Below are 24018 nucleotides of genomic sequence, written 5' to 3'. Positions count from 1 at the left end.
GTGGTGTGTCGGTACGCGTGTGTCGACATGTTTGACGAAGAGGGCTATGTGGAGGCAGAGCAAGTGCAGTTGACTGACGTGTCGCCGCCGACGGTGCCGACACCTGATTGGATGGATATGTGGAAGGTGTTAAATGATAATGTAAACTCCTTACATAAAAGGTTGGATAAAGCTGATACCTCGGGACAGTCAGGGTCTCAACCCATGCCTGATCCTACAGCGCAGAGGCCCTCAGGGTCTCAAAAGCGCCCACTATCCAAAATGGTTGGCACAGATGTCGACACGGATTCTGACTCCAGTGTCGACGACGATGATGCAAAATTGCAACCAAAAATGACAAAAGCTATACGTTACATGATTATAGCGATGAAGGATATTTTACACATATCAGAGGTAAACCCTGTCCCTGACAAGAGGGTTTATATGTATGGGGAGAAAAAGCAAGAGGTGACTTTTCCCCCTTCACATGAGTTAAATGAGTTATGTGAAAGAGCGTGGGATTCCCCAGATAAGAAAGTCCTGATTTCCAAAAGGTTACTTATGGCGTACCCTTTCCCGCCAGAAGACAGGGTGCGCTGGGAATCCTCCCCTAGGGTAGATAAAGCTCTGACACGTTTATCTAAGAAGGTGGCCCTGCCGTCGCAGGATACGGCCACCCTAAAGGATCCTGCAGATAGAAAGCAGGAAAGTATCCTGAAATCTGTTTATACACATTCAGGGACTCTACTGAGGCCGGCAATTGCGTCGGCGTGGATGTGTAGTGCTGTAGCAGCGTGGACAGATAATCTGTCTGAGGAAATGGATACCTTAGACAGGGATACCATTATGCTGACCCTGGGGCATATAAAAGACACTGTCCTATATATGAGGGATGCCCAGAGGGACATTTGCCTACTGGGCTCTAGAATTAATGCAATGTCAGTTTCTGCCAGGAGGGTCCTGTGGACTCGGCAGTGGACAGGTGATGCCGACTCCAAAAAACACATGGAGGTGTTACCTTACAAGGGTGAGGAATTGTTTGGGGACGGTCTCTCGGGCCTGGTTTCCACAGCTAATGCTGGGAAGTCAAACTTTTTGCCATATATTCCCTCACAACCGAAGAAAGCACCGTATTACCAAATGCAGTCCTTTCGCGCACAAAGAAGCAAGAAGGTCAGAGGTGCTTCCTTTCTTGCTAGAGGCAGGGGCAGAGGAAAAAAGCTGCACCTTACAGCTAGTTCCCAGGAACAGAAGTCCTTCCCGGCTTCCACTAAATCCACCGCATGACGCTGGGGCTCCACGGGTGGAGCCAGGAGCGGTGGGGGCGCGTCTCCGAAATTTCAGCCACCAGTGGGTTCGCTCACAGGTGGATCCCTGGGCTATACAGATTGTGTCTCAGGGATACAAGCTGGAATTCGAGGTGATGCCCCCTCAACGTTACCTAAAATCGGCCCTGCCAGCTTCCCCCATAGAAAGGGAAGTAGTGGTAGCGGCAATTCACAAGCTATTTCTCCAGCAAGTGGTGGTAAAGGTTCCCCTTCTTCAACAGGGGACGGGATACTATTCCACAATGTTTGTGGTACCGAAACCGGAAGGTTCGGTCAGACATATATTAAATTTAAAGTCCCTGAACATTTATCTGAAAAGATTCAAGTTCAAATTGGAATCGCTCAGAGCGGTCATTGCAAGCCTGGAAGAGGGGGATTTTATGGTGTCTCTGGACATCAAGGATGCTTACTTGCATGTCCCCATTTATCCGCCTCATCAGAAGTACCTCAGATTTGTGGTACAGGACTGTCATTACCAATTCCAGACGTTGCCGTTTGGCCTGTCTACGGCACAGAGAATATTTACCAAGGTAATGGCAGAAATGATGGTGATCCTGAGAAAGCAAGGAGTCACAGTTATCCCATACTTGGACGATCTCCTCATAAAGGCGAGGTCGAGGGAGCAGTTGCAGATCAGCGTGGCGCACTCACAGGAAGTGTTGCAACAGCATGGCTGGATTCTGAATATCCCAAAGTCGCAGCTGATTCCTACGACGCGTCTGCCCTTTCTGGGCATGATTCTGGACACAGACCAGAAGAAGGTGTTTCTCCTGACGGAGAAGGCTCAAGAGCTTGTGACTCTAGTCAGAGACCTCTTAAAACCGAAACAGGTGTCGGTGCATCACTGCACGCGAGTCCTGGGAAAGATGGTGGCATCGTACGAAGCCATTCCCTTCGGCAGGTTACATGCGAGGATCTTTCAATGGGATCTGTTGGACAAATGGTCCGGATCGCATCTTCAGATGCATCGGCTGATCACCCTGTCCCCCAGGGCCAGGGTGTCTCTTCTGTGGTGGCTACAGAGTGCTCACCTTCTCGAGGGCCGCAGATTCGGCATACAGGACTGGGTCCTGGTGACCACGGATGCGAGCCTCCGAGGGTGGGGGGCAGTCACTCAGGGAAGAAACTTCCAAGGGTTGTGGTCAAGTCAGGAAACTTGTCTGCACATAAATATCCTGGAACTAAGGGCCATATTCAACGCCCTGAGTCAAGCGGAGCCCCTGCTTCGCAACAAACCGGTGCTGATTCAGTCAGACAACATCACCGCGGTGGCTCATGTAAACCGCCAGGGCGGCACAAGAAGCAGAGTCGCGATGGCGGAAGCCACCAGGATTCTTCGGTGGGCGGAGAATCACGTACAAGCACTTTCAGCAGTGTTCATTCCGGGAGTGGACAACTGGGAAGCAGACTTCCTCAGCAGACACGACCTCCACCCGGGAGAGTGGGGACTTCATCAAGAAGTCTTCATTCAGATTACGAATCGATTGGAACTGCCACAGGTAGACATGATGGCGTCCCGTCTCAACAAAAAACTAAAAAGGTATTGCGCCTGGTCAAGAGACCCTCAGGCGATAGCTGTGGACGCCCTGGTAACACTGTGGGTGTTCCAGTCGGTCTATGTGTTCCCTCCTCTTCCTCTCATACCCAAGGTACTGAGAATCGTAAGAAGAAGAGGAGTGAGAACAATACTCATTGTTCCGGATTGGCCAAGAAGACCTTGGTACCCGGAATTGCAAGAAATGCTCATAGAGGACCCATGGCCTCTGCCTCTCAGACAGGACCTGTTGCAACAGGGGCCCTGCCTGTTCCAAGACTTACCGCGGCTGCGTTTGACGGCATGGCGGTTGAACGCCGGATCCTAGCGGAAAAAGGCATTCCGGAGGAAGTTATTCCTACGCTGATAAAGGCTAGGAAGGACGTGACAGTAAAGCATTATCACCGCATATGGCGAAAATATGTTGCTTGGTGTGAGGCCAGGAAGGCCCCTACAGAGGAATTCCAACTGGGCAGATTTCTGCACTTTCTACAGTCTGGAGTGACTATGGGCTTGGAGTTGGGATCCATAAAGGTCCAGATTTCGGCCCTATCCATTTTCTTTCAAAAGGAACTGGCGTCTCTTCCTGAAGTTCAGACGTTTGTTAAGGGAGTGCTGCATATTCAGCCCCCTTTTGTGCCACCAGTGGCACCTTGGGATCTCAACGTGGTGTTAGGTTTCCTAAAATCCCACTGGTTTGAACCACTTAAGACCGTGGAGCTAAAGTATCTCACGTGGAAGGTAGTCATGCTATTGGCATTAGCCTCGGCTAGGCGTGTGTCAGAATTGGCGGCTTTGTCATGTAAAAGCCCCTGTCTGGTTTTTCATATGGACAGGGCAGAATTGCGGACTCGTCCCCAATTTCTGCCAAAGGTGGTGTCATCTTTTCATTTGAACCAACCTATTGTAGTGCCTGCGGCTACTCGTGACTTGGAGGATTCCAGGTTACTAGATGTAGTCAGGGCTTTGAAGATTTATGTAGCTTGAACGGCTGGAGTCCGGAAAACTGACTCGCTGTTTATCCTATATGCCCCCAACAAGTTGGGTGCTCCTGCTTCAAAGCAAACCGTTGCCCGCTGGATCTGTAACACGATTCAGCAGGCTCATTCTGCGGCTGGGTTGCCGCATCCAAAATCAGTGAAAGCCCATTCCACTAGGAAGGTGGGCTCTTCTTGGGCGGCTACCCGAGGGGTCTCGGCATTACAGCTTTGCCGAGCTGCTACTTGGTCGGGTTCAAACACATTTGCAAAATTCTACAAGTTTGATACCCTGGCTGAGGAGGACCTTGAGTTTGCCCATTCAGTGCTGCAGAGTCATCCGCACTCTCCCGCCCGTTTGGGAGCTTTGGTATAATCCCCATGGTCCTTACGGAGTCCCCAGCATCCACTAGGACGTCAGAGAAAATAAGATTTTACTTACCGGTAAATCTATTTCTCGTAGTCCGTAGTGGATGCTGGGCGCCCGTCTCAAGTGCGGACTTTCTGCAATACGTGTACATAGTTATTGCTTAATAATGGGTTATGTTATGTTGGCATCCATTGTTGATGCCCTGTTGTTGTTCATACTGTTGACTGGATAAGTGTATCACAAGTTGTACGGTGTGATTGGTGTGGCTGGTATGAGTCTTACCCGAGATTCCAAAATCCTTTCCTTATAATGTCTGCTCTTCCGGGCACAGTTTCCTTAACTGAGGTCTGGAGGAGGGGCATAGAGGGAGGAGCCAGTGCACACCAGATAGTACTAAATCTTTCTTTAGAGTGCCCAGTCTCCTGCGGAGCCCGCTATTCCCCATGGTCCTTACGGAGTCCCCAGCATCCACTACGGACTACGAGAAATAGATTTACCGGTAAGTAAAATCTTATTTTAATGGTTGCACTCATATAAAATAGAATTATACTTCAAGAAAAATGATTTCAGGTAAGTTGGCCACTTATCAGAAAAGAAGATAGTCATGTGTATCACAATTACTTCATTGAAACGGGAGTGTATTGCGTGACTGGCGCAATGGCGAAGCATACCTCTGCCGTTATCTTGGCAGTGGAATGCCGGCGGGGGGGAGGCAAGTGCAACAAGCCCCTTGCGGGCTCGCAGCACTTGCCACGCTGCAGGTTCGGGGGCGACCGCACATAGAGTGGGACTAGAACCCGTTGGTCGGAATGCCGACCATTCCGGAATACTGGAAGAGAGAGTGACCAGCAGTGCAGCGCGACCTGTTCAAACGTAATAGGGGATAGGCTTTTGCATCAGTTATTTCAAGATTTATTATTTCTGTCACTGGTTTTTGAAACATGAAAGCAAATATTTATGAAAGGTAATTTCTAGCTGAACTACCAAATACTCAGGGTGCAGTTAAGATGCCAGCTGTCAGGATCCCAGTAGTCGGAATGCCGACGCTGGAATCTGGATAACCCGCATCCCAACCGTAAGTATAGCGGGCGGGTTTGTGCCAGGGAGAGGAGGGTGTGTGTGTAAATTTAGGTGTCACCCAGGGGTGATTTTTATAACACAATGTAACTCTGTATATGAATTTTTATCCAATATTAGCCAAAGCGTACCCCACTCACTATGCGAATGATGTGGAGTAAACACATAAAGGTATCTTTAATCGATAAAGGATGGCGTCTCAAAAAAAACCCAATGAGCCAGTAATTTTAACTAGAGATTACCTGATCCTGACAAAAAGGAGTGTGGACAGCCAGCTTTTTTCTCCCATCCACGAAACACAGCTAAACTCTGGATCAGGTAATCTCTAGTTAAAATTACTGGCTCATTGGTTTTTTTGGATATATACCCCAGAGTTTTAGCATGGATGGTTTATGTTTTTAATTTTTGGGAATTTTATTGTGTTTACTGTCATATTGGAACTTTTCCCCTACTGTTTGGGGCTTTGTGCAATACATTTTTATGGTTTTTAAGAAAATCCAGCCTTTTTTCTTGAGCGGAATTTAAAAGTGAAAGAAACCTTGATGGGCTTTGCAAATCCCGCACAACACTGTGAGTAGGGTACGCATTCTATGTCCTTGAATACAAGTTTACAAAAGATACCTTGATGTGTATAGAAACTATTCCAATTGTGTGAGTGGGGTACGCTTATTTCCTAAATTACAAGATATTGAATCTAAGTACGTTATCCTATAGTCATTGTGTGACCCATATGTTTGTGAAAATTATACTACACATTGGGGATTGTTTTTTCTGTTTTGGGTATACGTGGATCAAAATAATCTGGGTTTGAGGACAAGTCCCGAATTTCACAAGAAAGATACCTTGATGAGCTTTACATCATCCATTACACTGTGAGTGGGATACGCCATCCTTTATCGGTTAAAGATACCTTTATGTGTTTACTCCACATCATTCGCATAGTGAGTGGGGTACGCTTTGGCTAATATTGGATAAAACGTCATATACAGAGTTACATTGTGTTATAAAAATCACGAGGAAAGAGTGGTTATGAAAATGATACTACACATTGGGGATTGTTTTCTCTGTTTTGGGTATACGTGGATTCAAAATCTGGGTTGGAGGACAAGTCCCAAATTCCACAAGAAAGATACCTTGATGAGCTTCATATCATCCATCACACTGTGAGTGGGGTACGCTATCCTTTATTGACTAAAGATACCTTTATGTGTTTAATCCACATCATTTTCATAGTGAGTGGGGTACGCTTTGGCTAATATTGGATAAAACGTCATATACAGAATCACATTGTGTTATAAAAATCATGAGGAAAATAACTTTATTCAAAACGGTGTTACACTATATATATTTTTTTTCTTTATTTCATGTATTACACCTTCTTGAATTGAACTCAAGTACACAGTCGACTGATGAGGACAATATTGAAACCTTCTGAATTGTGACTGTACTTCATTGTTTTTTGCATAATTGAATACAAGCGCCCAGGGTTGTATACCTTCCAAAAAACTTGGTGTATTTGTTTCATGTTGTTTTTCCTTGGGATTCTGTATTACAAATCAATATTATCACTTTAAAATGGCTTCTAGTTAAGGAGGGCCAACTGGAAGACCTCTAATTGAATTTCTGATTTGGTTTTCCTCTCATACACACCATCCACCTCCACCGCTTCACACAGCACTGGTTTCTAGTAGAGGCTGTGCGGAGAACCAAATAGCCTTGCATAATACAGCTTCATGGAATCATCTCCTTGGACTCCAACTTGAGCAGTAGCAAATCATTTCATTTCTCCTACTTCCTAGAGGATGCTGGGGACTCCGTAAGGACCATGGGGGTATAGACGGGATCCGCAGGAGACATGGCCACACTATAAGACTTTGAATGGGTGTGAACTGCCTCCTCCCTCTATGCCCCTCCTCCAGACCTCAGTTAGACTCTGTGCCCAGGAGTGACTGGACACACAGTAGGGGATCTCTACTGAGTTTCTCTGGAAAGACTTTATTGTTAGGTTTTTTATTTTCAGGGAGACCTGCTGGCTACAGGCTCCCTGCATTGTGGGACTGAGGATAGAGAAGTCAGACCTACTTCTTCTTAGTTCAAGGGCTCTGCTTCTTAGGCTACTGGACACCATTAGCTCAAGAGGGTTCGATCACTTGGTTCGCCTAGCTCATACTTGCCTACTCTCCCGGAATGGCCGGGAGGCTCCCGAAAATCGGGTGACCCTCCCGGCCCCACGGAAGAGCAGGCAAGACTCCCGATTCGCGGGGTCCCCCCTGCCCGTCCGCCCACTTAGTGTGTAAAGTGGGCGGTCCGGGCAGTCGATGACGCGATTCTTGCAGAATCGCGTCATCATAGCCACGCCCCCTGCAGTGTAATGCCGGTGACCGCGGCATTACAGAGCGGGGGCGTGGCTTAAAGGAGGCATCATTGTGGTCCCGCCCTTGCTCCGCCCCATCCCGCCTCCGGCCCACCCACTCCTCTTCATCACAGCCTCCCCTGCCCGCCCTCTGAGCCGACCTGGCTGCTCTCTCCCGCAGAGAGCAGCTAGAATGTCGGTAACTATGGCCTAGCTGCTTGTTCCCGGAGCCGCGCCGTCACCCCCCTCACAGAAGCCAGAAGAAAGAAGCCGGGTGAGTATTAGAAGAACAGAAGACTTCGGTGACGGCAGAAGACTTCAGTAACGGAGGTATCAGCGCAGCGGTCGCGCTGCGCTCCGTGCTCCCACACCCCAACGGCACTCACAGGGTGCAGGGCGCTGGGGGGGAGCGCCCTGGGCAGCATGTTACTGATGGTCTTTCCACTGGCACAAGATCGATATTCGGTGCCCGGGCACTGTGTACGATACCCCCGCCAGTATATGCATAGCAGCGGTCGCGCTACGCGCCATTGCTCCCACACACCAACGGCTTTCCAAGGGTGCTGGGGGGGGGGGCATGGGTGGCAATATTTACCTCAGATTAGGCTAGCTGGCAAAGTAGGTATACAGTGCATAGGCACTGTATACGGACCCCTGCCAGCATAAATATATATATATTTGTAACGGGGCTGAAGCGCGCCGAGAAGGGGCGGGGCTTAGCCCTCACAGCAGAGGTCAGTGCCATTTTCTCAATGTCCCCGCCAAGAGCAATGTACACAGTACAAACGAGGGGGGGCACAGTTTGTTAGTGCTTTATAGAGGAAATATAGCACTATTTTAGAAATGGTCATATAATCTTTGTGTTGTGCTTATATATCTGTGGGTTCCCTGTCAGATATACCCACTATAGCATTTTAAGTCCACGTATGTCGACACAACCGGCTGTGGAGATCACTGTCGGCATCGCCGGCGCCTGTGGGTACTTGATTAGGTTGATGCAGTATTAGCTGGTCAGTAGTTGTATGCTTATCAAAAGTAAACACTGTTTGGGAACCACAGTAGTAGGTGGGTGTCCCTGTCGGCACCAACTGTTATTACTGGTAAATTAACATGTGTAACTACCTCATACCTGTATATATATTTCTCTGACGTCCTAAGTGGATGCTGGGACTCCGTAAGGACCATGGGGATTAGCGGCTCCGCAGGAGACTGGGCACAACTAAAGAAAGCTTTAGGACTACCTGGTGTGCACTGGCTCCTCCCACTAAGACCCTCCTCCAGACCTCCGTTAAGATTTCTGCGCCCGGCTGAGCTGGATGCACACTAGGGGCTCTCCTGAGCTCCTAGAAAGAAAGTATATTTAGGTTTTTCATTTTACAGTGAGATCTGCTGGCAACAGACTCACTGCAACGAGGGACTAAGGGGAGAAGAAGCGAACCTACCTAACAGGTGGTAGTTTGGGCTTCTTAGGCTACTGGACACCATTGGCTCCAGAGGGATCGACCGCAGGACCCGACCTTGGTGTTAGTTCCCGGAGCCGCGCCGCCGTCCCCCTTACAGAGCCAGAAGCATGAAGAGTCCGGAAAATCGGCGGCAGAAGACTTCGGTCTTCACCAAGGTAGCGCACAGCACTGCAGCTGTGCGCCATTGCTCCTCATGTACACCTCACACTCCGGTCACTGATGGGTGCAGGGCGCTGGGGGGGGGGGGCGCCCTGAGACCTTGGCTGGCAAATAATCACAATATATAGCCCCAGAGGCTATATATGTGATAAATACCCCTGCCAGATTCCATAAAAAAGCGGGAGAAAAGTCAGCGAAAAAGGGGCGGAGCTATCTCCCTCAGCACACTGGCGCCATTTTCTCTTCACAGTGCAGCTGGAAGAAAGCTCCCCAGGCTCACCCCTGTAGTTTTTCAGGCTCAAAGGGTTAAAAAGAGAGGGGGGGCACTAAATTTAGGTGCAATATATGTATACAAGCAGCTATTGGGGGAAAAATCACTCAGTTATAGTGTTAATCCCTGCATTATATAGCGCTCTGGTGTGTGCTGGCATACTCTCTCTCTGTCTCCCCAATGGACTTTGTGGGGTCCTGTCCTCAGTCAGAGCATTCCCTGTGTGTGTGCGGTGTGTCGGTACGGCTGTGTCGACATGTTGGATGAGGAAGGTTACGTGAAGGTGGAGCAGAGGCCGATAAATGGGATGTCGCCCCCTGTGGGGCCAACACCAGAGTGGATGGATAGGTGGAAGGTATTAACCGACAATGTCAACTCCTTACATAAAAGGCTGGATGACGTAACAGCTGTGGGACAGCCGGCTTCTCAGCCCGCGCCTGCCCAGGCGTCTCAAAGGCCATCAGGGGCTCAGAAAAACGCCCGTTACCTCAGATGGCAGACACAGATGTCGACACGGAGTCTGACTCCAGTGTCGACGAGGTTGAGACATATACACAATCCACTAGGAACATCCGTTACATGATCTCGGCAATGAAAAATGTGTTACGCATTTCTGACATGAACCCAAGTACCACATAAAAGGGGTTTTATTTTTGGGGAGAAAAAGCAGCCAGTGTTTTGTTCCCCCATCAGATGAATGAATGAAGTGTGTAAAGAAGCGTGGGTTCCCCCGATAAGAAACTGGTAATTTCTAAAAAGTTACTGATGTCGTACCCTTTCCCGCCAGAGGATAGGTCACGTTGGGAGATATCCCTTAGGGTGGATAAGGCGCTCACACGTTTGTCAAAAAAGGTGGCACTGCCGTCTTAGGATACGGCCACCTTGAAGGAGCCTGCTGATAAAAAGCAGGAGGCTATCCTGAAGTCTGTATATACACACTCAGGTTATATACTGAGACCTGCAATTGTCTCAGCATAAATAGTGCTGCTGCAGCGTGGTCTGATACCGTGGCAGATAATATTAATACTCTAAGACAGGGATAATACTTTGCTAACTTAGAGCATATTAAAGACGTCGTCTTATATATAAAGGATGCACAGAGGGATATTTGCCGGCTGGCATCCAGAATTAATGCAATGTCCATTCTGCCAGGAGGGTATAAGAAACCCGGCAGTGAACAGGTGATGCTGCCTGTAAAAGGCACATGGAGATTCCGCCTTATAAGGGTGAGGAATTGTTTGGGGATGGTCTCTGGGACCTCGTATCCACAGCAACAGCTGGGAAGAAATTTTTTTTACCTCAGATTTCCTCACAGCCTAAGAAAGCACCGTATTTTCAGGTACAGTCCTTTCGGCTTCAGAAAAGCAAGCGGGTCAAAGGCGCTTCCTTTCTGCACAGAGACAAGGGAAGAAGGAAAAAGCTGCACCAGCAGCCAGTTCCCAGGATCAAAAATCTTCCCCCGCTTCCTCTGAGTCCACCGCATGACGCTGGGGCTCCACAGGTGGAGACAGGTGCGGTAGGGGCGCGTCTCGGGAACTTCAGGGACCAGTGGGCTTGCCCACAGGTGGATCCCTAGGTTCTGCAAATAGTATCACAGGGATACAGGCTGGAGTTCGAGGCGACTCCCCCTCGCCGTTGCCTCACATCAGCCTTGCCTGCTGCCTCGGAGAAAGGTAGTACTGGCGGCAATTCACAAGCTGTACTTCCAGCAGGTGAAATCAAGGTGCCCCTCCTTCAACAAGGCGGGGATTACTATTCCAAAATGTTGTGGTACCGAAACCAGACGGTTCGGTGAGACCCATTCTAAAATTGAAAGCCTTGAACACTTATATACGAAGGTTCAAGTTCATAATGGAATCGCTCAGGGCGATTATTGCAAGCCTGGAGAATTTCATGGTATCACTGGACATCAAGGATGCTTACCTGCATGTCCCTATTTACCCTCTTCACCAGGAGTACCTCAAAATTGTGGTACAGGATTGTCATTACCAATTCCAGACGTTGCCGTTGGTCTGTCCCCGGCACCGAGGGTATTTACCAAGGTAATGGCCGAAATAATTATCCCGTACTTGGACGATCTCCTTATAAAGGCGAGGTCCAGGGAGCAGTTGTTCGTCGGAGTAGCACTATCTCGGGAAGTGCTACAACAGCACGGCTGTTTTCTGAATATTCCAAAGTCGCAGCTGGTTCCTACGATGCGTCTACTGTTCCTGGGTATGGTTCTGGACACAGAACAGGATAAAAAGGTTTTCTCCTGGAGGAGAAGTCCAAGGAGTTGTCGTCTCTAGACAGAGACCTCCTAATACAGATACAGGTGTCGGTGCATCAATGCACGCGAGCCCTGGGAAAGATGGTAGCTTCTTACGAAGAAATTCCATTCGCCAGGTCCCATGCAAGGATCTTCCAGTGGGATCTGTGGGACAAGTGGTCCGGGTCGCATCTTCAGATGCATCGGCGGATAACCCTGTCTCCATGGGCCAGGGTGTCCCTGTTGTGGTGGCTGCAGAGTGCTCATCTTCTAGGGGGCCGCAGATTCGGCATACAGGACTGGGTCCTGGTGACCACGGATGCCAGCCTTCGAGGCTGGGGGGCAGTCACACAGGGAAGAAACTTCCAAGGCTATGGAAAAGTCAGGAGACTTACCTACACATAAATATTCTGGAACAAAGGGCCATTTACAATGCCCTAAGTCAGGCTAGACCCCTGCTTCAACACCGGCCGGTGCTGATCCAGTCAGACAACATCACGGCGGTCGCTCATGTAAACCGACAGGGCGGCACAAGAAGCAGGATGGCGATGGCAGAAGCCACAAGGATTCTCCGATGGGCGGAAAATCATGTGTTAGCACTGTCAGCAGTGTTCATTCCCGGAGTGGACAACTGAGAAGCAGACTTTCTCAGAAGACACGACCTCCACCCGGGAGAGTGGGGACTTCATCCAGAAGTCTTCCAAATGATTGTACACCGTTGGGAAAGGCCACAGGTGGACATAATGGCGTTCCGCCTCAACAAACAGCTACAAAGATATTGCGCCAGGTCAAGGGACCCTCAGGCGATAGCTGTGGACGCTCTGGTAACACCGTGGGTGTACCAGTCGGTGTATGTGTTCCCTTCTCTGCCTCTCTTACCCAGGGTAATGAGAATAATAAGAAGGAGAGGAGTAAGAACTATACTCATTGTTCCGGGTTGGCCAAAAAAGAGCTTGGTACCCAGAACTCCAAGAAATGATCTCAGAGGACCCATGGCCTCTGCCGCTCAGACAGGTCCTGCTGCAGCAGGGGGCCTGTCTGTTCCAAGACGTACCGCGGCTGCGTTTGACGGCCTGGCGGTTGAACGCCGGATCCTGAAGGAAAAGGGCATTCCGGAGGAAGTTATCCCTACGCTATTTAAAGCTAGGACAGAAGTGAACGCAAACCATTATCACCGCATATGGCGGAAATATATTGCGTGCTGTGAGGCCAGGAAGGCCCCAAAGGAGAAATTTCAGCTAGGTCGATTTCTGCACTTCCTACAGTCAGTGGTGACTATGGGCCTAAAATTGGGTTCCATTAGGGTCCAGATTTCGGCTCTATCGATTTTCTTCCAAAATAGAACTGGCTTCACTGCCTGAAGTTCAGACTTTTGTTAAGGGAGTGCTGCATAGTCAGCCCCCGTTTGTGCCTCAAGTGGCACCGTGGGATCTCAACGTGGTGTTGGATTTCCTGAAGTCGCATTGGGTTGAGCCACTTAAATCCGTGGAGCTACAATACCTCACGTGGAAAGTGGTCATGCTGTGGGCCTTGGCGTCGGCCAGGCTTGTATCAGAATTGGCGGCTTTGTCATACAAAAGCCCTTATCTGTATTTTATATGGCTAAGGCGGAATTGAGGACTCGTTCCCAATTCCTTCCTAAGGTGGTATCAGTTTTTCATGTGAACCAACCTGTTGTGGTGCCTGCGGCTACTTGGGACTTGGAGGATTCCAAGTTACTGGACGTAGTCAGGGCCCTGAAAAGTATATGTTTCCAGGACGGCTGGAGTCAGGAAAACTGACTCGCTATTTCTCCTGTATGCACCCAACAAGCTGGGTGCTCCTGCTTCTAAGCAGACTATTGCTCGCTGGATCTGTAGCACGATTCAACTTGCACATGCTGTGGCTGGACTGCCGCACCCTAAATCTGTAAAAGCCCATTCCACGAGGAAAGTGGGCTCTTCTTGGGCGGCTGCCCGAGGGGTCTCGGCTTTACAACTTTTGCCGAGCTGTTACTTGGTCGGGTTCAAACATTTTTGCAAGAGTCTACAAGTTTGATACCCTGGCTGAGGAAGACCTAGAGGTTGCTCATTCGGTGCTGCAGAGTCATCCGCACTCTCCCGCCCGTTTGGGAGCTTTGGTATAATCCCCATGGTCCTTACGGAGTCCCAGCATCCACTTAGGACGTCAGAGAAAATAAGATTTTACTCACCGGTAAATCTATTTCTCGTAGTCCGTAGTGGATGCTGGGCGCCCATCCCAAGTGCGGATTGTCTGCAATAATTGTTTATAGTTATTGCTTAACTAAAGGGTTATTGTTGAGCCATCTGTTGAGAGGCTCAGTTATATTTCATACTGTTAACTGGGTATAGTATCACAAATTATACGGTGTGGCTGGTATGAGTCTTACCCGGGATTCAAAATCCTTCCTTATTGTGTCAGCTCTTCCGGGCACAGTATCCTAACTGAGGTCTGGAGGAGGGTCTTAGTGGGAGGAGCCAGTGCACACCAGGTAGTCCTAAAGCTTTCTTTAGTTGTGCCCAGTCTCCTGCGGAGCCGCTAATCCCCATGGTCCTTACGGAGTCCCAGCATCCACTACGGACTACGAGAAATAGATTTACCGGTGAGTAAAATCTTATTTTATGTATATATGTATGGTATGTTTCCATGGGCCTGTAGCTCGAGCACAGACATGGTAGTATTTGTGGGGGAGTGTTATTAAAATTATTTAGGTATACTTCCCTCAGACCCCTCGGGGTTGCAAGCATGTTATTTTGCCTGATTACTACTCCCTGCTGTCGACGAATTCTAGGTTTTCTGTCGACCTTAATGTTTCCTGGTAGATCCACACCTGGGGCATTCAGTACATGGTCATACACATTCAGAACACATTAATGTCACTAGGGACCCGTAGGTTCCGGACAATCCGCTTATATTTATATTTAGGAGATGTGTGTAATTGTGTATTTCATTATGTATATTCATATTATGATTTATAATGAATGCTGAAGTAACAGTATTCCTTATTTTTTTTCATGTGCTGGTTGCTCTGTTGATAAAGCTCTAGGTCGACCGTGACGAGTTGGTCTCAGATCCTCTCAAGGTGTCCGAATGGTTATTCTTTTCCCGCCGCGGATAGAATACTGTGAAAGTCAACTCCTGGTCGACATGGGGCCCTGTCACAAAGGATCGCATACAGGAAGCTAAGTGACATTTTATTTCTATGCTTTGGGCTTATTTGCATTACATGTACATGAGGGAGTGTTTATATTCGGAAAGGCATCCGATAGAATTACCCTAAAAAGAGAGGGGATGTTCCTTATGTTGGTTCTTCTCTATAGCATTGCGGCAGGCTACAGTGCATATACAGGAGGTGTGGCCGGGGAAATGCTGAGGCTGACTCCGAGAGATACTGGAGTTCTTCCTGGGACGGTGTACCGCTATTTGGGGATGCCTCAGTTCAGTCAGTCTCGGCGGATACTGCTGGTAAATCTAACTTCGTGAGTTAGTCTCCTTCACAATGGTTGGTGATGCATTCTTTTGTGGGATGCAGTCGTTTTAACCGGTTCGATACCGTTCTTTTTTTCTTTTTCTGTGCAGACAGTGAAAAGGTAAGAGTTCTGCAGCCTTGTTACGTTCGCAGAAGCGGATGTCGTTTTCTGTTTCTACCACATCCACCACATGTCGCTGAAGTCTATCTGGCTGGAGCCCACTCTGGTGGGTACTCGTCTACTACTTTTTAGTCAGTCCTGGAATAGACTAGGACCCGCGAGTTGAGTATAGAATCCAAAGGGGGACATTCTGGCGTTACATATGTTTCCCCTCACTGATTTTTCTAATAGATCTTGCCGTTTCCCCTCTGGAAGGGGAGGTAGTACGCGACGCCATACCAGAGGTGCGTCAGGTTCAGGGAATTGTCCTGTTTAAAAAAAAAAACTTAAAAAAAAACTAAGAGGTTTAAATGCGTTGTTCTCCGCATTCAGATTACCTGGGTGGATATCCAGGATTGTCTTTGCCATTTCACCGGAGTGATGGCAGTGGGATGCTATTCTTTCAATAGTAAGAGCCATTGTTGTTCTGTACGGGGACACTCTCCTGATTAAGGCGAGGTCAAGACACAAGTGGGGCAAATAGTTGTTTTCTCTCTGACTGTTCTTCAACACAGGGGAAGGCTGTTATTCCCAACGACGCAGGCGTCGGAGGTGGGTATCAGAGTAGATACGGAACGGTTGAAGTTCTGTGTGTTCCTGTGGAAAGAGGTCGGAGGATCCGGCGTCGGATCAGATTTGCTGTGACAATCCTTCAATATGTTCCGTTGATGAAGAAGATCGGTGCGACCTAGGAGGCTTTTCGGTGTGCAGGTCAGATGCCAGAGTGGTTTTCACGGGGCCAGTTGGAAATGTGGTCCGGGTCTCATCTGCGCATGCGCCGGAATATAATCTTAATGGCCAGATTTTCGCTCCTGTGGTGTAGCCTCAGTCTCACCTCCTAGAGGGACGAAGGTTCGGAATCCAGGATGAGATCCTGGTGTCCATTCATGCAGACCTCCAAGACTGGGGAGCAGTCCGTGCAAGGGAAGTATTTCCAGAGGAAAGGGTCAAGCTGGGAAGCTTGTCTGTAATAAGCTTTCTTGAATTAAGAGCCATTTTCAATGAACATATGCTTCGTGATCTGCCCGTGTTAATTCTGTCGGACGACTTGACAGCAGTGGTGTAAGTAAGCCGCTAGGGCAGAACAAGGAGCAAAGCGGCAATGGCAGATGCCGAAAAAAGTTTTCCATGGAAAGACTGGTCAACGCTATATTAGCAGTCTTCGTTCCGGATGGGAACGACGGAGAAATAGATTCCTCTGCAGACGCGATCTCCATCAGGGAGAAATACGGTCGTCATCGAGAAGTTTTCACTGAAGCGACAAGTCTTTGAGGAGTGCTTCAATTGGACATGTTGGCGTCTCGCCTCAAGGAGAGATCTCAGAGATATTGTTCAAGGTCAGAGGACACTCAAGCTATAGCAGTGCACGTCCTCGGGACACCTTGGGTGTTTTCAGTTGGTGTATGTGTTCTCTCCGTTTTCACTATTCTGAAGGTGATAAACGTAAGAAGAACAAAGGTTCAGGTGATCCTCATTGTTCCGGTCTAAACGAGGAGGGCTTGGTATCCAGTTCTTTAGGATTTACTCATAGAAGATCCCTGGCCTCTTCCTCTACGTGAGGAACTGTTACAACAAGATCCGGGCGTCTATCAAAACTTACCGCTGCTGCGTTTGACGGCGTGGCGGTTGACCGCCATATCCTAGCCAGAAAGGGTATTCCCAGTGAAGTCATTTCCACACTTCTTCAGGCTAGAAAAGAAGTAACGGCAAAGCCTTACCACCGTGTTTGGAGTCAATAGGTGTCTTGGTGTGAATCCAAGAAGGCTACTACGGAAGATTTTCAGCTGGGTCGTTCTTCTCCATTCTTGCAAGCAGGTGTGGGTGCAGGCCTAAAGTTGGGCTCCATTTAAGTGCGGTTTTGGCCTTATAAAGTTTATTTCAAGAAAGAATTGGCAACTTTTCCGGAAGTTCGGACCTTCGTGAAAGGAGTACTGCACATCCAACCTCCATTTGTGCCCCCGTTGGCACCGTGGGACCTTGAAGTGGTGTTGCGTTTCTTGTGTCACCCTGTTTGGAACCTTTGTGGATGGTTGGGTTAAAAATTTCTCTTTTGGAAAGTAGTCATGCTATTGGCTTTAGCATCCGCAAGGCGGGTGTCCGAAGTAGCGGCTTGGTCTCACAAGAGCCCTGTTTGATCTTCCATGTGGATAGAGAGGAATTGAGAACTCGGATAATAGTTCTGCCAGATGTGTTTTCTGGGTTCCGCAGAAATCAGCATATTTTGATGCCGGTTGTTACTTAGGCATTAGCTGATTCAAGGTCTCTCGATGTAGTCAGGGCTTTGAATATTTAGGTTGCCAAATTGGCTCAGATTGGGGAAACAGAGGCTCTGTTTGTCCGGTATGCTCCCAGCATGTTTGGGGCGCCTGCGGCTATGCAGTCTGTTACACGCTGGATTTGTGATATGATTCGGCGTGCTCGTTCTACGGCTGGATTGTCGTTATCGAAGTCGGTGAAGACCCATTCTGCTAGGAAGATGGGCTCTTCTTGGGCGGATGCCCGAGGAGTCTCAGCGGTCCATCTTTGCCGAGTGGCTACTTGGTCGGGTTCAAACACTTTTGCTATGCTCTACAAGTTTGATACCCAGGCTGATGGGGACCTTTTGCTTGCTCAATCGGTGCTGCAGAGTCATCCGCATTCTCCCGCCCGGTCTGGAGCTTTGGTATAAACTCCATGGTCCTTACGGAGTCCCCAGCATCCTCTAAAACGTAGGAGAAAATAGGATTTTAATACCTACCGGTAAATCCTTTTCTCTTAGTCCGTAGAGGATGCTGGGCGCCCGTCCCAGTGCGTACTGTCTGCTGCAGTTATTGGTTATGGTTACACTCTTGTGTTGTTTCTTTTCTGTCAGGCTGTTGCTGACGTTGTGCATGCCTGGGCATGCGGTGTCTTTTATTATTGGTTGTGTTGACACACTGGTTGTGTTACATATTCTCTCAGCATGTGGCTGTGTATTTTTTCATGCCGTTGGCTGGTATTCTGTTGAATGCCACGTTTTGCGGTATGTTCGTGGTGTGAGCTGGTATGACACTCACCGTGTTTAAACAATAAATTCTTTCCTCGAAATGTCCGTCTCCTTGGGCACAGTTTTCTAACTGAGGTCTGGAGGAGGGGCATAGAGGGAGGAGCCAGTTCACACCCATTCAAAGTCTTATAGTGTGCCCATGTCTCCTGCGGATCCCGTCTATACCCCCATGGCCCTTACGGAGTCCCCAGCATCCTCTACGGACTAAGAGAAAAGGATTTACCGGTAGGTATTAAAATCCTATTTTTAACATGTACTGTAGGTTGTGGTACAGATATAATTACAATCCAAGACAAATAAAGACTTCAGGTAACCCTAGGCAAGTTACTGGCTCAGGGTCTCCACACCTTGTATCCATCCCCCCCCCCCTCCCAAACCACCTACCGCCCAAAAAAACTCTTTCTAGATGAACTATAGCAGTAGGCAAAGCTTAAAATGCAGTGTAATGAGGCCAGAGCATGGCAGTTTAAAATTAAAACTAAACCCATCAGTGTCAAACCTTTGCATGAAGGATCCATCAGAGAAGTGCAATGGCAAGGGTCCATGAAGTGGTGTGGCCACTCCATGTAGGATATAAAAGCACTAAGGTCAGGCAACATTTGGCCAACTACACAGTACACTGCCATCATGGACTGCCTGTGAAAGTTTAGCCTTGCGGTGAGAATGCAGATATGGCTCATACTGCATGAGTTCCACTTTGAGTATATTGTGTGGATGGCTTAATGACATTATATCCTATGGCCCTTCAGCTGTTTTGGAATTACAAGTTCTAGCTTCCCCCAGTGATTGCAAACTATGCGCTATTGCACGTTTTTACTTGCTACTGGAGATGAGGGACCCCATTTTAAAAAATGAGTCGGTCCCACAGGACGCGCTCTTACTGATCAGGTGTGAGAGACAGCTCCTCCAAACAGAAGCAGTATCAGCAGGCACCATCCTCACAGTGTAGAGCATGATTGGCCAGGTTAATTACAATGGCCACGCACCCTTCATCCGCGGCCCCCGGAAGTAGTGCCCGGCACAGAGGGAAACTGGCACTTGCTCCCCACACTGGGAACCGTGCATTCTCCGCTCCCGCTAAAAGCAGCCTCCAACTGGGGCTCTCCTTTAGGAGACCGTCTGGCTGACCTCTGTTGGCTCTTAGGCATAGGCGGATTCCCTCCGTAACACACAGCCACAAGCAGCCGCGCAGCACCAGACTCCTCCCCAGCCCCCCTCTCCTCAACCTTCTCTCAGCCTGTGCTTCAACCACCAGCAGCGCACATAGTACAGTATGGGAGGTATATTTGGAATGCACGTGCTGCAGTACAGAGCTTTTTAAAATGTGTGCGTGTGTGGGGGGGGGGGGGGGGTATGAAATGCTGCAGTAGGGAGATATGGTATGGGGGTGTATGGAATATAGGTGCTGCAGTAGGGAGCTATGGTATGGGGGTGTATGGAATAGAGGCACTGCAGTAGGGAGCTGTGGTATGGTATGGGGTTTATGGAATATAGGTGCTGCAGTAGAGAGATATGGTATGGGGTGTATGGAATATAGGTGCTGCTGTAGGGAGCTGTGGTTTGGTATGGGGGTGTAAAGAATGTAGGTGCTGCAGTAGGGAGCTGTATCATGGTATGCGGGTGTATAGGATATAGGTGCTGCAGTAGTGAGCTGTGCTATGGTATGGGGGTGTATGGAATATAGGTGCTGCAGTAGGGAGCTATGGTATGGGGTTGTATGCAATGCAGATGCTGCAGTAGGGCGCTGTGGGTGGTATGGAATGGGGTGTGTATGGAATGTAGGTGCTGCAGTAGGGAGCTGTGGTATGGTATAGTATGGGTGTGTATGGAATGTAGGTGCTGCAGTAGGGAGATGAGGGTGGTATGGTGTTGGGTGTGTATGGAATGTAGGTGCTGCTGTCGGGAGTTGTGGGTGGTATGGTATGGGGGTGTATGGAATATAGGTGCTGCAGTAGGGAGTTATGATATGTATGTGTATGGAATATAGGTGCTGCAGTAGGTAGCTGTGGTATGGTATAGTATGGGTGTATATGGAATGTAGGTGGTGCAGTAGGGAGCTGTGGTATGGTATAGTATGGGTGTATATGGAATGTAGGTGGTGCAGTAGGGAGCTGTGGTATGGTATAGTATGGGTGTATATGGAATGTAGGTGGTGCAGTAGGGAGCTGTGGTATGGTATAGTATGGGTGTATATGGAATGTAGGTGGTGCAGTAGGGAGCTGTGGTATGGTATAGTATGGGTGTATATGGAATGTAGGTGCTGCAGTAGGGAGCTGTGGTATGGTATAGTATGGGTGTATATGGAATGTAGGTGGTGCAGTAGGGAGCTGTGGTATGGTATAGTATGGGTGTATATGGAATGTAGGTGGTGCAGTAGGGAGCTGTGGTATGGTATAGTATGGGTGTATATGGAATGTAGGTGGTGCAGTAGGGAGCTGTGGTATGGTATAGTATGGGTGTATATGGAATGTAGGTGGTGCAGTAGGGAGCTGTGGTATGGTATAGTATGGGTGTATATGGAATGTAGGTGGTGCAGTAGGGAGCTGTGGTATGGTATAGTATGGGTGTATATGGAATGTAGGTGGAGCAGTAGGGAGCTGTGGTATGGTATAGTATGGGTGTATATGGAATGTAGGTGGAGCAGTAGGGAGCTGTGGTATGGTATAGTATGGGTGTATATGGAATGTAGGTGGTGCAGTAGGGAGCTGTGGTATGATATAGGGGGGTGTATGGAATGTACCGCACTGTCCCAACTGCTGCATACCCTCACCCTCATAATATGTAATGGGACCTAGAAACAGTAGCGTAGGACCCCAATTTTTTAAAGTAAGGGGTCCCTGGGATCTACAAACTTTTTTGCTCACCACAATCACTGTTCCCCCCTCTGGCAGTAGGACATGCTGTACTTTGTAGTTCAGCAATCTTGAAGAGCCAGAGGCACTGATAAAAGTAAAGAGTCAGAATGATGGCCACCTACCGTGCATCTTATATTCTAGCAGGTCTGCTTCTTTAGGATAGTAAAGGGGAGCACAGTCCATCCACGTGAGAAGCTTGCATTTTAATTGCTCAAAGTATACTAGAAAAAGATTTCTGTCAAAGAACTACATATAAAAAATTATTATTACTTTTTTTATGGCCAAGATCATTTGGATATTGCCTACATTTGTGCTATCAAGATGACCTTGGAACTTCATGCATTTATTTCTGGTACTGTATAAGCAAGAAATCTAGTTCAGTGGTATGGTATTCTGTTTTCATGAACAGGACTGTTAGAAATGTAATAGGCTGCAACTTGCAGGCATCAGTGAGTTTCTGGCGATTCTATCTAATGTTTTAAAGTGTCAATCCTCTTTCAGGTAATTAGTCACTATTACACTGAACACACATTGACATATTATAGGTTGATTTTTTTCAGTTGAAAGTTGTTTGTTTTGTTTCTTCACCCATAAATTGCTTTAAGTGTAGCTCTTCCACTCGTTTAAATTATAAAAATTATTATTTTTAATTTATGGCATTAATGTATATTGTACAATACTATGCAAAAGTTTTAGGCCGGTGTGGAAAAAATGCAGTGAAAGAATGCTTTCAAAAATAGAAGTATTAATAGTTTATTTTTTAATTAACAAAATGCAAAGTGAATGAACAGAAGAGAAATCTAAATCAAATCAATATTTGGTGTGACCACCCTTTGCCTTCAAAACAGCATAAATTCTTCTAGGAACACTTGCACACAGGTTTTAACATTTCCTTTATCATTGCAGGTGCACACTACAAAAAGTGAGGGACTCTGTGAGTCAGAAGGTGGGTTCTACCCTCTATGTTTATGAAGTGAATGCAGAGGTACTGAGTCTTGAGGCCTCTCTTCAGCGCACTTCTCTTAGCCCTTCTATAGCTGACATGCTAGAGTGGTTGCAAGACATAGAAAAATATTACAGAAACCAGTATCCTTTATAAAGAAGACTTGTTATTCAAGTTGCCTGCTTGCATTGTGTCTCCTGGAGCTAGTATAATAAGGTCACCCATACTGCTAGTATCCAATTGAAAAGCTATAGATGACTTTTACAAAGCTGCCAAAGCACTTGGTGGGACCAGATATCATGGCCAAATCTGGGTGTGTGACATCTTGGGGCTATAGTTATGCCGCCCTTGCACTCCTGGGCCCCCAATAGAGGCCGGGGTGCTTTGTTCCCTTCCCCCTCCGTGACCCTGGGCTCATGGGAACCATGGTTGATTTAATTTTTGTTAATCCAAACTTTACATGCTCTTTTAAATATATGGTGTACACTCACGCACACCATATATTTAAAAGAGCATGTAATGTTTGGATTAACAAAAATTAAATCAACCATGGTTCCCATGAAGCTCATTGAAGTTCTAAACACATTATCAGCTACTGGACAGAAACTCCTGTACAGCTTGGGTATACAGTATATTATACCTGGAAATGAGAATTTTAAGAACTGTTATATTATTATGCAAATTAAAATATTGATATGTTACATTTTTTTTTATTGAAATAACGTTCCTTAAATCGCTCTCATTAACCACCTAATAATAGAACTTTATTATGTGTTATTATCTCTTTGTAAATAATGTAATTAATATACTAAGGGTCTAATTCAGAGCAGATCGCAGCAGCAAATTTGTTAGCTACTGGGCACAATCATGGTGGTCATTCAGACCTGATCGCTCGCTAGCTGGTTTTTGCAGTCCTGCGTTCGCATAGTCGCCGCCCACCGGGGAGTATATTTTAGCTGTGCAAGTGTGCGATCGCATGTGCAGCCGAGCGGTACAAAAAACTTTGTGCAGTTTCTCAGTTGCCCAGAACTTACTCAGCCGCTGCGATCACTTCAGCCTGTCCGGGAATTGACGTCAGACACCCGCCCTGCAAACGCTTGGACACGCCTGCGTTTTTCCAACCACTCCCTGAAAACGGTCAGTTGCCACCCACAAACGCCTTCTTCCTGTCAATCTCCTTGCGAGTGGCTGTGCGAATGGATTCTTCGTAAAACCCATTGCACAGCAACGATCCGCTTTATACCTGTGCGACGCATCTGCGCATTGCGGTACATGCGCAGTTCTGACCTGATTGCAGCGCTGCAAAAAAAATGCTAGCAAACGATCAGGTCTGAATGACCCTCCATGTGCACTGCAGGTGGGGCAGATATAAGATTTGCAGAGAGAGTTAGATTTGGGTGGGTTATATTGTTTCTGTCCATGGTAAATACTGGCTGCTTTATTTCTACACTGCAATTTAGATTTCAGTTCGAACACACCCCACCCAAATCTAAATCTCTCTGCACATGTTATATCTGCCCATCTGCAGTGCACATGGTTTTGTCCAACTGATAACAAATTTGCTACTGCGATCAGGTCTTAATTACCCCCTAACAGAACTGATTCACTCATAGCTTTTCAGCAAATGAATATACTGTACAAGCCTTCACCACTTATTTTCATGCTGTTTCCCATCTAAACCAATAGCAATTGACTGGTGTATGGGGAAATACTTGTAATTGGCTGAGCATCAAAGCCTTGTCCAGGTGAATTCAGCTCATTGTCACTTATCACTGGGTGCTTCTAGTTCCATCATACATTAAACTGT

General features: G+C 47.6%; 1 protein-coding gene across 3 annotated transcripts in view; it reads left to right on the top strand.

Moving 5' to 3' along the window:
- AIRIM (AFG2 interacting ribosome maturation factor) overlaps positions 1 to 24018 on the top strand; it is an 80651-nt gene that overhangs the window by 28753 nt on the left and 27880 nt on the right. For all 3 annotated transcript variants that reach the window (XM_063954351.1, XM_063954352.1, XM_063954350.1), the window contains exon 3: positions 22175 to 22354. In XM_063954351.1, the coding sequence (XP_063810421.1) occupies positions 22175 to 22354 (180 nt within the window). The remainder of the gene's footprint in view (positions 1 to 22174; positions 22355 to 24018) is intronic.

Source organism: Pseudophryne corroboree, chromosome 2 (genome assembly GCF_028390025.1).
Source record: "Pseudophryne corroboree isolate aPseCor3 chromosome 2, aPseCor3.hap2, whole genome shotgun sequence".
In the NCBI taxonomy this organism is placed as follows: Eukaryota; Metazoa; Chordata; class Amphibia; order Anura; family Myobatrachidae; genus Pseudophryne; species Pseudophryne corroboree.
Note: the sequence above shows the minus strand (reverse complement) of the source record. Positions and strands in the feature narration are given on the sequence as shown.